The sequence below is a fragment of the Pteropus vampyrus genome, unplaced genomic scaffold (genome assembly GCF_000151845.1).
Source record: "Pteropus vampyrus isolate Shadow unplaced genomic scaffold, Pvam_2.0 Scaffold18, whole genome shotgun sequence".
In the NCBI taxonomy this organism is placed as follows: Eukaryota; Metazoa; Chordata; class Mammalia; order Chiroptera; family Pteropodidae; genus Pteropus; species Pteropus vampyrus.
Window position 1 is genome coordinate 8,477,027 of NW_011888799.1, and position 14,910 is coordinate 8,491,936.

Below are 14,910 nucleotides of genomic sequence, written 5' to 3' on the forward strand. Positions count from 1 at the left end.
GGGGGGGCGGAGAAAGTGGACAGAATACGCACAGGAATGAGAGGGTGAGGATTCGCACAGAAAGTTCTGATGTTTGCAGGCACTTCCATGCTCATGTTCTGAATTTGTACTTTCATATGAAAACAGTTAGCTCCCACAGCCCAGATTAAGTTTTGGCGTTGGAAACCAAACTGGAGGCCTGACTTGGCTCCTCCTTCACTCTTTCTGCACTGAAGAGGTTTGCCAGGTCTCTGGGACCTGATAAGCTGCATCAGCAGAAATCCAAGGAAACAGGAGGCAAGGCCCAGCCTTTGTCCCCTCACAGGCCATCCTCCCTCTGATCTCCCGCTTCTCCCAATGAACAACTCACTGAACTTCATCCAAGGACATGGGATCCAAGGAGGAACTGGAGAAATTGTAGGATGAGGCACAGGGCCTGGGAGATTCATTTGTTTACCTTATTCGACAAGCAATTCTCGAGTGGGTACTCAAGACGTATTTGAGTAAGAGAGAAGAAATGAGGGAAGGAAGAGAGGGAAAAGAAACAAGGAGGAATATAATCCACCTCTCTTCTTTTAGGCATGAGAGAAATGAATTCCAAGTAGAATAAATGACCTGCGCCAGCTCATGCTGCTAGTTGGTAACAGACATAGGACTAGAATTGGGTCTCCCGACTTCTAGAATGGTGGGCTTTCCATTACATCACTTTGACACGGTGTGATTGAACTGGAATCATGCTGTCCTTAATAGTGCCACTAGCGCCTCAGAAAGAGAGAATAAAGATGTTTTGGAAGTGGAGTGGGATATGCACTAATTAATAACTTCTACGAGATATAGCAGCTTAGATGCACCTACAGTTGACCCTTGGCTTGGCCCCAAATCCAAAGTGTATCCATGTTAATAAGTTGTATTTGCCTAGCCCATCAGCACCCGCATACATGATGCTCTCCCAGTCTCCAGCTCAGACCAAGCCCCCAGGAACACCAGTGCACACCCAGATGTGTGATTTCAACTCAAGCTTGTGTGTGCTGTGATTAGAAGGGAGCTGGCGTGTCTAGCCCGGACTTCAGCAAAACAAACAACAAACAAACAAACAAACAAACAAACAAAAAACAACCACAAAAAGAAAACGATAGGCAGATAACCAGCTGATAAACGATTAAATCTGATTCTTCTCAGTGAAGGATAGAAAGAAACTGGGTATCATAAAGACATAACTAGGTGATAAAATGACTAATCAATGACTATTTATTAAAAGGCCACTGTGTATTCACCATCATGCTTAGAGAAGGCCCTATCATCACAGAGCTTATTCTCTGACTGAGACAGTAAAACATAAAAACATGTACAATTTGCAAACTGTCTAGCTCTATAATCCCTTTATATTTTATTCTAGGCTGGTGAGGGTCAGGGGAAAGGATGTGAGAAGAAGTGTTAGTTTAGACAACTTTGGGGGCACAACTGGTGTCTTCAAATGGGATGAAAGGGAGCAGCCCTGTCTGGTGATGTTCCAAAGAACACGTAGCAGCGAGGCAGTTTGGAAGGCTGTTTTAATAATCAGAGCTGTCAGTGTGGTAGGGCTGGCTCGTGAGGCAGAAGGCTCTTCATCGTCAGAAATGTGCAGTCGCAGCTGCATAGAACCCTGTCACGAACAGAAAGTGGCCCAGTTTGGGCTGGGAGGTTGTTTTGGATGACCTCTGAATTCTCTTCTTTCCAACTTGCAGATCCCAAGATTCATACAAAAGAGGATTACACTGCCTGTCAAAGATGGTCAGAAAGTACAACGATAGTAAACAAAATGATGTCACTTCTTGCAGCCTCCATCTCTTCAACTGATAGATGAGGAAGATGATGCCTGCCTGCCCTAGGGAATAGCTCGAGGGAATGAGAAGGTGGGTCAGTGCACAAAGAAAACATGCATATGAGGTCACATTTAATAGAGATGTGGGGGTATGGCCAGTGAAAACCTATGAAGAAGAAACGAGAAAGAGGCCTTTGGAGTAACAGGACTATATATAATTATATATGATATGACAATAGCAACTACTATATAATGAACACTTACAATATGCCAGGCACTTACATGCCACATTACTCTTCCAACGACCTTAGAAAAAAAACAATACATGCCCATTTTACAGGTGAAAACTGAACCTCAGAGACACTAGGGCCAATATGCCGTGGAGGCTGACTTCAGTTACCTATTCAGGTGACTTCAGAGCCCAGGCTCTCAACCAGCCAATGGCACTGCCCTCGACTTAATCCCATAGGTGACCCCAGCCTAATATGGAGCTGGATCTGAGGAGCACTTGCAGGTAGAGGTCTCTTACCTGGACCACATGGAGCTTGGGCAATAGATTGCAGTCGGCCAAGGTCAGCTCGTCCCCATCCAGGAACTTGCGTCGGGACCGCTTGTCATCGTCCCCACGAGTGTTGGCGTCGATCTCCTCTGGCAGAGGGGTGTTCAGGTAGTCATCCAGTTCCTTCAGAGCCTTGGTCAGGCCTCTCTCAAGGGCTGGCAAGAAACAGCAAAAGAAGCATCTTTAGTCAAACCTGCCACTAGAGACAGCCACAGTCTTCAGAGTAGAATAGCTTATCCTGAACCCCTCCTCACACTGCCAGCTCCCCACACACTGAGGAATACCTGGCAGCCATGAACACAGTACAGTAGAAAAGTATGAAACGGCCTGAAAGAGCAAGGCTTAACCTAACAATAGGCAAAAGCTAATCTTTTTGGGGGGCATGGGAGGCAGGAATATAGAGATGCAACCATGAGGATATATATCAAAGCTTAGTGCTTATCTCCAGAAGATTCAATAACAATAGGTAACTTTCATTTCCTTTTTTGTTTACGTATATTTTTCCAATAATCTACAGTTAACCCACATAATAATTTTGTATAAAGAAAAAGCTATTAAATAAGTAAATACCAACTATATAGCAGTCCTAGGGCAGAGAGCTGCATCAGATTTTGTGGAAGCATTAACGGTGGCTAACCCAACCAGAGAAGGGTGGGAACAGGCTTCCAGGAGAGCAAGACATAGGAAAGTGAGAGAGGCCATGTCTGGTGCTGCCCCCCAGAGAACCAGTGGGCATCAGGGAGGCCTACTTGAGTTTAATCTAGAGAAGGTTGTTCTAAAAATCAGTGCTCTCTAAAAATGGAAGGGCCAGTGCACCAGGCAGTAGGCTCCACCAGCAATTTGCAATCACAGATTGCGTGGACACCTGTCATGGATACAGCTAAAAAAAAAAACAAAAAAACAAAAAACAACAAAAAACAACAAAAAAAAACATTCAAAGGAAGATAATGTGACCGAAGACGATATAAATAATTCATTTAGACACAAGAGCAGAACGAAATACTCAAAAGAACAACTCCAGGATGTCGCTATCCCTGAGTCATTCTCCCCAGCATTTCATAGACCAACTCTGTCACAAAACACCGCCAAAGGAACCGTCCACCTGAGCTCAAGGACGGAGGTGGAGGAGATGGTTGGCTGCGTCATTCATTAGCCTCTGCATCTGTGTCATCAGTCCCATCCCTTGGTGTATAGCATGGCACCGAGATCATAGGAATCATTAATATCAATCCTGATATTAATTCCAGCAGGGAAAAAAAAAAAGGGAGATGCTGCCTCTGGAGGAAGAGCCCAGTGGACTGTGTGCTCTTGTTCAGATTTTCCCAAATGTGCTTTCTGTTAGCCACTCCTCACACAATCCACATTTGTCTTTTCATAGAAGGCCTTTTGTTTGAGACAATGAAATGACACCAGCCCAAGATAAATCAATTGAATGCTTACTGGAATGTTTGAAAACAGACTGGAGGTTGGACACAGTTTCTCAATACTTCCCTCTCCCTGGTGTGGCATTTGAACTTGTACTTCATCATCTGCTTTGTGTTTCCAGTTTGAGAGAATAGAAGGAGCAGGGTTAGGAAAAATGCTTGTATTCTCCCTAGTAATTGTCTAGACTGGGATGGGATTGCAAGCCTATTCAAGAGCAACAGCAGAGGGTGGGCATTTAACAATACTTATTATACGCCCCTCCCCCACCCCCACCACACCCAGGCACTTGTGATTTACATTGAGTTTGTTTGCTTCTTCAAATCCGGCTACCCCTTCAGTTATGAAGATTATGCCGAAATCTTGATTATAATGGAGAAAGGAAAAATCAGAGGGCCTGTTGAAACTTGGCCAACTGACATCAAGGGAAAGACATATGATGGGAATGAGACGTTGCAGATTCTGATTCCAAATGGCCCTTGGAGACATGAGCAGGCCACTACTCAAGCCGGTGCCCAAGTCATCTGGTCTGGGAATTATCGTGACATTTGGTAAAACAGGCCGAGGACAGCAACTGGAGCTCCTTGGGAAGATAGCTCTGGATAAATTTAAACTATCTCTCTAGTGATCTCTTGAGAGGGAAGGATCAAATTTGGCAATGGGCGTGGTTGTTGCCTTATGTCACAACTGCGACATACCATGTAACATACCAAGTAGCCACCTTCTGAGAATGTCTTCCATGTGTCAGTTTCATCGCTTGCATTTATGTATTTGGATCATGAATGTGAAGGTGCAGTTGGTGATAATCATGGTAGAGAGAAGAAGAGACGGGGGAACAGAAATAGGACCCTATGGCCTGGAGCTAACTCTGTATTTAAATTTTGACCCTGCCCAGGCTAGATCGAATGTGACGCTGCTGAAGCTTAAGCTTCAGGCTCCCTTATTGTGTGGGCCCCTTCCAAGGCCCTGAAGTTGACTTTTAAAATTCCTCATTAGTACTTACTGTATTGGCTTCAGACCCCACAAATCCTGGAAACATTCCTCAACTTGGCGCTTACTAAGTGTGACCTTGGGCGAGTTCCTGAACTCCACTGAGCTTTTGGTTTTCTCATCTCAACTATGGAACTAAAAATCCCTAACCCTCATAAAGCCGTCGTGAGAAATAATTCAGATTATGCAGGGAAAGTGCCTCAGAGAGTGCCTGGCCCATAGTGGGATACCAATTAATGACAGCTGTTGCTATGGCATCACCATATGTGCCAGTCATCCTGCTCTCGGTCCCTCATACTCTTGGTCAGTATGTTCCCGAAAAATCTAGGGTGAGGCAGATAACGAGACGCTAAGAAACTTCAGAGGGAGAAATCAACGGCCCAGAGCTTTGCTTCTCTTATTGACTTAATGTCCAACCACAGCCCTGTCCATTCTGCTCCCTCGGATGCCTTCTTGGTGACAAGCCATGTTGAGAGGCATGGCCAAAGGGAAATCGATGCCACGGGCCTGTGTGCTAACGTACTGCCATATTATCGAATAACAACTGCCAGCACCAATATATTCTCTGCCAGTTCTTTTCCTTCCTACCTGCCAACTCATTCCTCTGACCCTGGCTCAGTCTGGCATCCATAGCATTTCATTATCCCTTTCAGCTGACGGCACCCAGGCTACAAAAATGTTTGGTGTTGAAGTTTTTGCTCTGGTGAAAGTGAAGAGGATATGAAAGAAACCGGAGTGACGAGAAGATGTTAAATCCTTCAGTTTTCAAATCTGAAACTCTCCTTCCAAAGACTGCTTCTGAGTAGCAGGACGGGTCACCCATGGACCATAGCAAGCCTGAGGCCAGGGGACCCCGAGACCCAAGACCACTAACATCCCAGGCACTTGATGGATACCCAGTCCTCTAGCTGCTTTCTTCTCCTCTCCACCCCACCCTCCCTTTAAGATTTATTCTGTACCACACACAAATGCACTGGGTAAAATATGTGATGAGGAAACAAGGGGGAATAGTTCATAAATATTCTCAGCCATATGCAAACAATCTCAAATTTATTTTTCTCTTTTTTAAGGAGGAAAAAAAGCCACCCATTCCATGATCACTTCCAGATTCATTGAGGTTGATATTACATAAGACCCAATATTGTTTCCTCGTCATAGAGAAATAATGACTTGGAAACGGCAATTTGAGCTAAGAAAATAATATACTCTTACCAGGGCATGGAGGCTGAATGGGGACCAGAGAGCCAAGACTCTAGCTCTGTCTCCAACGAGCTCTTGCAGGCACAGCTCAGCCCTGGTTAGCTGGCATGCTTTGTGCACCAGGGGTACTGATCTGCAAACAGCCATGCAGACTCCTGGGAGCTCAAAGTTCACTTGAAGCTGAGCAGATGTCAAAGGTGGCCTTTGAAAGACGGGCACAGCTCTGTGGGCCCAGGTTGCTTTACTTTCAGTTTCTCATGCATAGTGTTTTCTCCAGCCTGTGAATTTGTGGACCGATAAAAACCAAGGGTCCACTTCTGACCGACATCTGCAATAGGGGTCTGCTCAGCTCTCCACGGAGTAGGAGATGGTGGCTACAGGAGGCTGGTCCCAGGCCGAGCACCTTCTGCCCAGCTGGGTTGCTCTCATTGCTCTACTCCTGTTCCCCAGCACCAGCAAGAAATACACTTACTGAATTTCTGCATTGAACCGGGATGTTTATGCCAACCGTGATATAAACGTACAATAAAGGTCTTGAGATGGGAGTAAGTATTCATCCCCATTTAACAGATGAATTGAGTCTTGGACTTATCTAAGGTACATACACATGTGCAAGCCAACTGTTCAAATCACTCTTAGATGTACAAAGAAAATGTACCTGCTTTTTCTTTTAACTACTTTGGTTTCCTTACAGGCTCCCAACACCCGGGCGATGGGTAAACAACTTCAATTTAGTCCATTCTGGATTATGACTTAGTTTTATGTTATAATCTAAATAGTTCCTCTAGATAATTCCATGAAAAAAAAAAATCATCGGTTTCTCAGAGAGCTTCCTTCCCCTCTGCTCTTCTTCCTGAGTAAACAGGGGTGGATGGGGGAAGAGGCTCTTGTCACTTCCTGGTACCTTGGAGACAGGAATCTTGGGTTCTTAGGGTAGACGTTTGGGAAAGCTAACACAAGTTCTGCATCTCTTCCCACTTACGCTGAACCTCCACTGCCTTCACGAGTAGCCATGGGGATGTTGACTCTAGGGTGGTGGTCAGAAGTGGACTGGGGGCCTCCCTCCAATACCCTGAGTAGAGGATGCCTGAGTAAAGTGCCACATGGAGCTTCCCAGACATGTCTCTAGTTCCCTGACCTCTATGCCTCCCTCTTCTCCCCTGGGCAGGGAGGGGAGGGCTTGCCTTTACATTTTCCTATGTCAAGTAGTCCATCAACCACAGAGCAGCAAGTTTCCCTTGGAGCTGAGTCTTTTAGGCTTGGTTCTCAATGTGCTAAAGTTGAGAAATAAAGAAATTTAGAACATCTTTAGACAATAGTTTGGCCTGCAAGGCTACTGTCTTGTTGAAAGTGCTATTTTGAAAATCAGAAGCTAAATATTGAATTCCTTTTTCTTCCTTGGAATTCCTCTATAGAAATCCTCATCTCTCATGGGGCCTGTGGATGCCTAGGACAGATTAGAATCATGTACTCAGACAGGCAAAGAGAAAATTATTTTCAAAATAGTAGCCCTGTTATACGAGTTAGAAGAAAAACCAGGAGTTAAAAACGGAGCTGATGGATTCCAAAACTTACACTTCCTACACTCTGCAAGGTGTATCTGGGTGCCAAGAGCTGCCCCACAGCTCCTTGGGGTCCACTCAGCCTGCCACCTTCCTTTCATGCTTCAGACCTTTCTCACACACCCTTATTCCCCTGACTACAGTGTGGCTACCAGAATACTCCTCTTCATGCCTCACCGTCCAGCTCATTTGATAACATATTTATGTTCTCCTATTAATGGCATGATTTTAGCTGGACTTCTTGGTGCTCTGAGTGACCGTGATTGGGCCTAGAAGGTGCTATCTCTGAGGAGAGAGCCTACCAGGCACCCTCACGTCATTTTTCAGTGGCAAAGACCAACTCTGCCTGTACTCGGACCAATGCAGTCACGTTGTCTGTGTGATAGCAAGACATCTGAGTGAAAAGTGAGACATCCATTTGGGTTTTGCCTATAATGAAAGAAACAGCTAGATATTGAGACGTAGCTAGAGGACTGAATGAGGTCTTTACTTTTCATCTCCTTTGAGAGCATGTTGCTGTTATAACCAAAGGATGCAAAAAAAAAAGGGGTGGGGGGAGACCACAGCAAAGATTTCTCTGGCCATCACATATTCTTGGGGAGAAAATAAAAAGCTGGCCACACCCTGCTGACATCTCATCATTTTAAACATGAATGATACTGTAATGGAAACAAAAAAATCAAATAATAAAAATTTAATATCGCCTCTCCCTCATCTTTTGGAGGAAGAAGCCTTTCTTCAGAAACTGAGAGAGATCGAATTGCTCTACACAAGGTGCCCAGGACCAAAGACCCAGGAGAGAGGAGGGAGCTGGAGCAGAGTCTCGAGGGATGAGAGAAGAGAAGGCATAGGCCAGGTGGAAAAATTTCTAAGGAAATTTTTAGGACATTTGGCTTCGTGATGGGCAATGTAATTCCCTCCGCCCAAGAAAGCTTCTGTAAAGATGTACCTTCACCTTTCTGGTTTGGAGATTAAAGTCATGTAGCTTTTCTTCCTTGGAAAGTCCTTAAAGAGAGGGTAAGGTGGCCCAGTTACAATCAGGTTATGTGAGCGTGAATGACCACACAGAGGCAAAACTATCAAGCAGGTGGAGCCTGGGGGCCATACCCTCTGATCCACAGTGACTCTTCTAGAGCGCATAGCAGATAAGGGGGTGCTGATCCTCACAGTTGTTTTGCCTCTTACAACAGTATCTGCTGGGTTCTTAGAACACACCGAGGCAGAAATAACAGCAGGGCTGTAGAAGATGGGAACTGGGCTTTCTTTCAGGTTTGGTGGACCCCCCTTTGCTGCTCCCGGGCCCTCTTTATGTTAGCATGTTACTAGTATCATCAGGGAAGGGACAGAGAAAGTCTGGGTGGTGGGGAGTAGGGTGTGTCAGATAGCCCTGAGCCAAGCTCCCCTGAGAGGTCTCATGATAATAGACATGGCAGCAGAGTGGCGCATCTACTCTGGTTTCCAAGACAACTGGGTTTGAATCCTGATGCTGGTTATGGTTGTTCACAAGTTGCTAATAAAGTATCTTATACAGTCCAGTGCACAGTGGAACTTAACAAAAGACAACTGTTATTATTATGGCTGTAGAACTTAAGTTTATGAGAGAATGAGAGGGAAGAAGAGAGACTGAGAGCAAGAGATCGACTCAGGTAGAAGTCGTCTGAAATGAAGCTTGTCTGAGCATCCTAGAACTTCTCAAGTGCACGGAGAATCCTGGATTGCTCAGAGGATGAAGCTCCCTCCTGTCTTTCCCAACACATTCAGAACCCCAAGTCGTCTGGTACCATCTCTTTGGGTTTGGCATTGTTCTCTCCAAGCTATGTAGGTGTGTCAAATTTTCTTGGTCTGAAAGTTTGGAGAATCCATGTCCACCTTTGGCGTCAGACCAAGAACAGTGAACTTGTCCTCACAGCCAGAGAGAAGTATATCATCAAATTGGCTCTGACTGTGAAAGACCCAGGGATTCATATGTGAGAAGCAATTCCCAGGTCTTCGTTTCTAGGCACTGGTGAAAACAGGGAAGTTGGAAAGACAAAAGGCGGTTTATGAGAAAGCAAAATGCAATGGTAACGTCAACAGATTCCCCACTGTTCCCTTATGCTGCGTCAGCTGGGCTTGAGAAGAGTCTGCAGCTCATGCTGCCATAGTTATTATTTTGTTTGTTCTAGAAAGGATTTTGGCGTTGAATGAGAGGGCGAATTAAATGACAAACTCCTATAGTTCTTTCCAGTAAAAGGCCAGTAAATGATTCTTTACTGCCAAGGCAGGATTCAAGTCTTAGACTATTATGGCAGATTGGGGTATGGGACACGGCTGGATGCCATCACTCTCCTCCATATTTGGTGGAGAGGATCAACTGAGCCAATGGGGCACTCTGATATATTCCTGAGGAATTTATCTCTTCCTCCTTACAGCTTCCTCCCCTAGCCCTATAGGGAATCATTGTGAAGAATAATCTTTTTTATATAGCTCCACAAATCAACCTGATATTTGCTCTATGTTCAGAAGTATTATTCCCAACAACAACAACCAAACATTCTTTTCAAGGCAAGTCTTTGGCCGTGTTTAAAACACCAGCAAGGTAAAGAGTTTATGACCATTTAAGCATGTCTTTCATAAAAAAATTTTTTTCAGTTATAAAGGAAACTAGGGATAGTGTAGACAATTCCAGATTCAGATAATTTTCTGAATCTCCGAAAAGCCACAGTAAATATGAAGACAAAGATTATCACTTAGGTCTTCACATTTAGGTTTCTTTTTGTGTGCACAGCCTATACCATGTAAGCACCCCAAATATTTGTTTATCAACAGGTGAAGAAAGAGAGGCAGAGAGAGACCGACTGAATGGAGCTAGCCAGAAGACGAAAATTCAGAAATTCACCAGACACGGTGTGCTAGCTGGAGCCACCGGGAGAGAACGTATTCCCCATTAGAGAGCCCAGCACGGCTTTAGCCATGGGGCGGTGGCGACCCCTTCTGGCCTGTCCTTAAGCGAAGAAAACTTCTGCATCTTACACAGAGAACATGTATGTGTGTTTTCTATTAGGCTTTCCAGAAACTCATAAATGGTTGTAAAACCCATTGTGCTAATAGAAAGAACGACATAAATGCTGACTGAAGCGATTAATGCTGGTTGTAGTTTATGTAGCAGACTGAATCAGGCTGAAAACGGTGATTTTTTTTATGGTTACTTTATAACAGGTTATTTTTAAGTATCGGGTCATAGATTAGGTTTAGTGCTGATGCTCAAATGTTTGGAATGAGCTGGTCAAGGCAGATTCTAACTTTCTCAGGGGTCATCTGTCCCAGCATTTAGACCTAGAGATTTTCTTTCGCAATTCTCCCTCCATCCAAACACTCAGGCCGAAGTGATCGAACCACATTTCACCTTGCTTCATCCTCGAAAGCCCACGCCTTTTATAAAAGAGCCATTAACAAATTTCAAAACTGCTACCCTGGCACCACATCTCTAAGTTTAAATAATTACCGGGTTAGCCATTCTGTGACTATCCTACATTCTCTTCCGGTTGCCCGTTCTCGCATTTGTGAAGCAGGCACCTATGGCGGGCCTGCTGTGGGCCAGGTTTGGCCCGCATGCTCCCCATGGGTTGCTGAGGCAGGACTTCGGTGTTGAAGCTGGGTTGCTGGTATATTTAGGGAAACACACATGGTGGTCGTTCAATCAGCATTTGTTGGTTTATGAACGGATTTGATCATAGTTTCCTAAATGACTTACTGAGTCTAGTTTAAAAACTCAGCACCACACACGTTTTAAATAATGGATTATATTAATTGTATAATGTGCACAGGTCAAGAGCACAGACCATGGGACCAGTAGCCTGGGTTGGGATCCTGGCCCTGTCACATACTCGCTTGGGCAGGCTGCTGCATCTCTTGTGCCTCAATTTCCTCATCGGCAAAATAAAGATCATAACATGGCACACCATGTAGGGTTACAGTCGATAATGCCCGCAGAGGGCTTAGAAAGGTGCCCGCATGCAGTGAGTCTTCTTATGTGCAATCTGTGACACCGATGGATAAGAATCAAAGCATACAAAAGAGCTAATAAACTCTTAGAGTTGTAAGAAAATAGTCTGCTTGATAAATATTGCCCCTGACTTGTCCTCTGCCCTAAGGAAGTCATCCCAGATGAATTAATTATACATATACCATCTTTTCTTATGTACTCAGCTGGTCCTCTTCTCTGACTCTGCCACTGTCACCACAGTCCCACCAGAGTGAGCCTCCTAATAGTCGTGCAGTGGGACAACTTTAGAAGGGAAGTTCGGCAGGGATCGGGGGTGGCTAACACTTTTGCAGAATTTCCCAGATATGCCGTAATCATAACCACTGTTCCCCTTACTGAGAGTGGTTCTCTGGGTGCCCTCACTTTTCCCCACATAGGTCATGGTCTGGAGGGAGAAGCTATTCACTGGCTGTGTCAGTTGCCCAGCTTTTACTACATGAGTCTTGAATCTTCTAAAGTTTGAAGTAAGCGTGTAGTAGATTAAGCGTACAAATTTATACTTCTGTCTCCTAAAATCTAGGTGAGGTAATGATCCCAATTTGGTCAATCCCAAAGGAGAGTTTGAAATAGTGTGTCTTTTTCCAGAGGGCTAGATTAGGTATTTTCATCATAGTTTTTTTTTTTTTTTTAACACCTTAAGTTGAAAGTGAATTATATGCAAAAATTCACTCTTACCTTCTGTGTTACTAACAGACTCCACATTTTTCAGAGTACCCGGTCGATAATACTTATCTTCCCAGATTCCCAGACTTTCAGCTAGAGGAGGCCAAGTGGCCAACTTTTGGCCAATGAGATGTAAGTGGAAATTTATGAATAGACTTCTAAGAAAAACGAGACAAGATGCAGCTAGCACTGCCTGGAACTCAGATGTAATGCCTGGAAGTAGAGCAACTAAAACTGCCTGAAACTCTACTCTCTGGACTTCTTGTTATGTGAGAAAAGCAAACTCCTATTAAGAAGTAAACATTTACAAAGAGTGCTTAGAGCAGGGCATGGCACATAGTAAAATGCTACATAGGTTTTTGCTAAATAAAATAAATATTTGCTTTAGCCTCTGTAATCAGGTTTCTGTTACATACAGCCAAATCCAACTTTGCCAATACACATAGATAGTGCCAATATTTCACCATCACATTATTATTTTAGAATCTTATGCAATGCCCGGAACTGAAAGAGGAGTCTGAGAAAAGGTGAGGGACCCTGAAATGTGACTCCATGTGTCTCTACATGCTCATGCGACTGGTTTCGTCGCGCCAGAGGATCTACAACGGCTCCCTTTCTTTGTGTTCTGATAGCGCTTGGTCTCTTGGGGATGGACGAGGGGATCCCATTTGTTTGGCCTGGCATGTTCTCCTTCGCAGGGTCATCGGAGCCAAAAGAGAAGCGCAGGCCACCACCAATCTGCACCTCCCGGCCAAGTGACAGAGGTAGAACTGAGATCAGGGCCAGACACAGGCAAAGTGTTGAGTAAAATGTGCCTTTGTGGTCCCCTCAGTGGAAACAACACGTGGGTGACTGCCTGTGCGCACGTCAATGGGCATGTGTCCATCAGAGTTAGTGCCGGGCGTGGAAGGCCTGCGAAATCACGTGGTTTGACCTCCTTACCCGGAAATTCAGGATGGAGAGAGTTCTGGACGTGGGCACTGATGAGCATACTTCTTACTATGATCCAGATCACTAAATGCTTCTTCGACCAGAGGTTCCTAGGAAATTACTAGTTTCTGGCTGGAAGAACACTAGAATTTAGCCTTCCGTGTTTACTCTTCTAATCATGGTTAAATTTCACCTTTGACACTGAATAGAATGTTTCTTGAATGTAGTTATAAAAATAAGGGTGACGAGAAAAATACCACTTAAGCAAACACCACCACTATCCTGCCGGTCTTCAGGAGAAGTGTTCAGATCATCACACTCTTTTATCAATTGGTTCTAAATGAGGTTATTTGTTATTGTTGTTGTTTTTCCACCATGAAGCTTGAGTTCATATAACAGAGGTTATTAAAGCATTATATGTTCTCAGCTGAGAGACAGTTCTAGTCATAGAACATCATAAACTTTAAAGGAATATTGGGAAGTTTCAAAGGTAATCAAGAGAATCGGAGTGCTTGAAATGTGGTCACAGGCTTAAAGGTGGGGCTGGACAGGCCAGAACAAGAAGTGGCTTGGAAGAAATGGCCCTGACACTGATGAGTGAGATCAGACTCTTGAAACATGTCTCAGGTAAATGAGCAGACGGGTTAGGGGCATCTTGAAGTGTCTGGGATGTGGTTTGTTCATTCATTTAACAAATGTTTATTGAGCACCTGCTCTGGACCAGATGCTGAGCTGGGCTCTCGGGATAATAATGATGAACGAGACACACACAGCATGTCCCCTCACAGAGACTGCTGCCGAGAACCCTACTTCCCAAAGCATTCTCCTGGACCTGCAGCAGCAGAATCACTTGGGAGCTCTCAGGCTCACCCCAGACCCACTGCATCGATACCTGCATTTTAACAAGACCCTCCAGGGGACTCAAATGTACATTTAAGTTGGAAAATAGTTTGGATAACAAAGCAAGCAAAATGAAGTGTTACTTGACACGTGAGTTCTAAACAGATGCATTTTCTCCAGCTAATGAGGCTACTCAGGCTACACTCCCGAGTGGGCTTGAGGTGGATTGAGGTGCCTTCTTGAAGACAGCAGATTTTTAAAGAAAGCTAGGGGTTTTAAAGTCACAGTTCTACATAGCACCTTTTTTTTTCTTCAATAAATTATCGTCTCCAAAAGGTTGATGAATTCAGAATATCAGATTGGATTTAACCTCTGGTTTCAATTGTTATGTTTTAGTATTAATTTGTAACAAAAGAGTTTAAAAGCTGAGAAATGCCTGGGTCCATCACTAGCTCCATCATATCTTCTGAACAATTTCCCATGCTTCAGCTTTTCTTCTGTGAAATGGAGAGAACGATGCCCATTCTGCCTGGATAAGGTGGTGACGAATTTGACAAGGAGAGTTTATAACTGGAAGCATCTGAAGTTTTTGTTGGGAATTTCAGCTTACCACCTGGATTTTACATCTTGTCACTGTCAACCCCAGCTCTACCCCCAATGGAGGAACCCATTCTACATGCTGATTTTCCCAGAGCTGCTTTGTACTAAGAGTCAACAGAGAGGAAGAAGTTTTTCTCAAAGCCATGTTCTAATCACAGATGAGGGATTATAAGTGCAGTCCTCATATAAACTAACTACAGCGATGAAATGTAGACACGCTCACCCGTGTACATCATTGTGCTTAAAGGTGAAGCCGTGAGACCCATACTGTGTCCTGTCACAAATACAACTTTACATGAAAGCACATATTTTTTCAGATTAATTAATATATAACCCTGTT

At 44.3% G+C, this 14,910-nt stretch overlaps 1 protein-coding gene across 2 annotated transcripts in view; it reads right to left on the reverse strand.

Moving 5' to 3' along the window:
* CLIC5 (chloride intracellular channel 5) overlaps positions 1 to 14,910 on the reverse strand; it is a 161,626-nt gene that overhangs the window by 5,867 nt on the left and 140,849 nt on the right. For both annotated transcript variants that reach the window (XM_011354766.2, XM_011354767.2), the window contains exon 5: positions 2,310 to 2,494. In XM_011354766.2, coding sequence (XP_011353068.1) covers positions 2,310 to 2,494 — 185 coding nt within the window. The remainder of the gene's footprint in view (positions 1 to 2,309; positions 2,495 to 14,910) is intronic.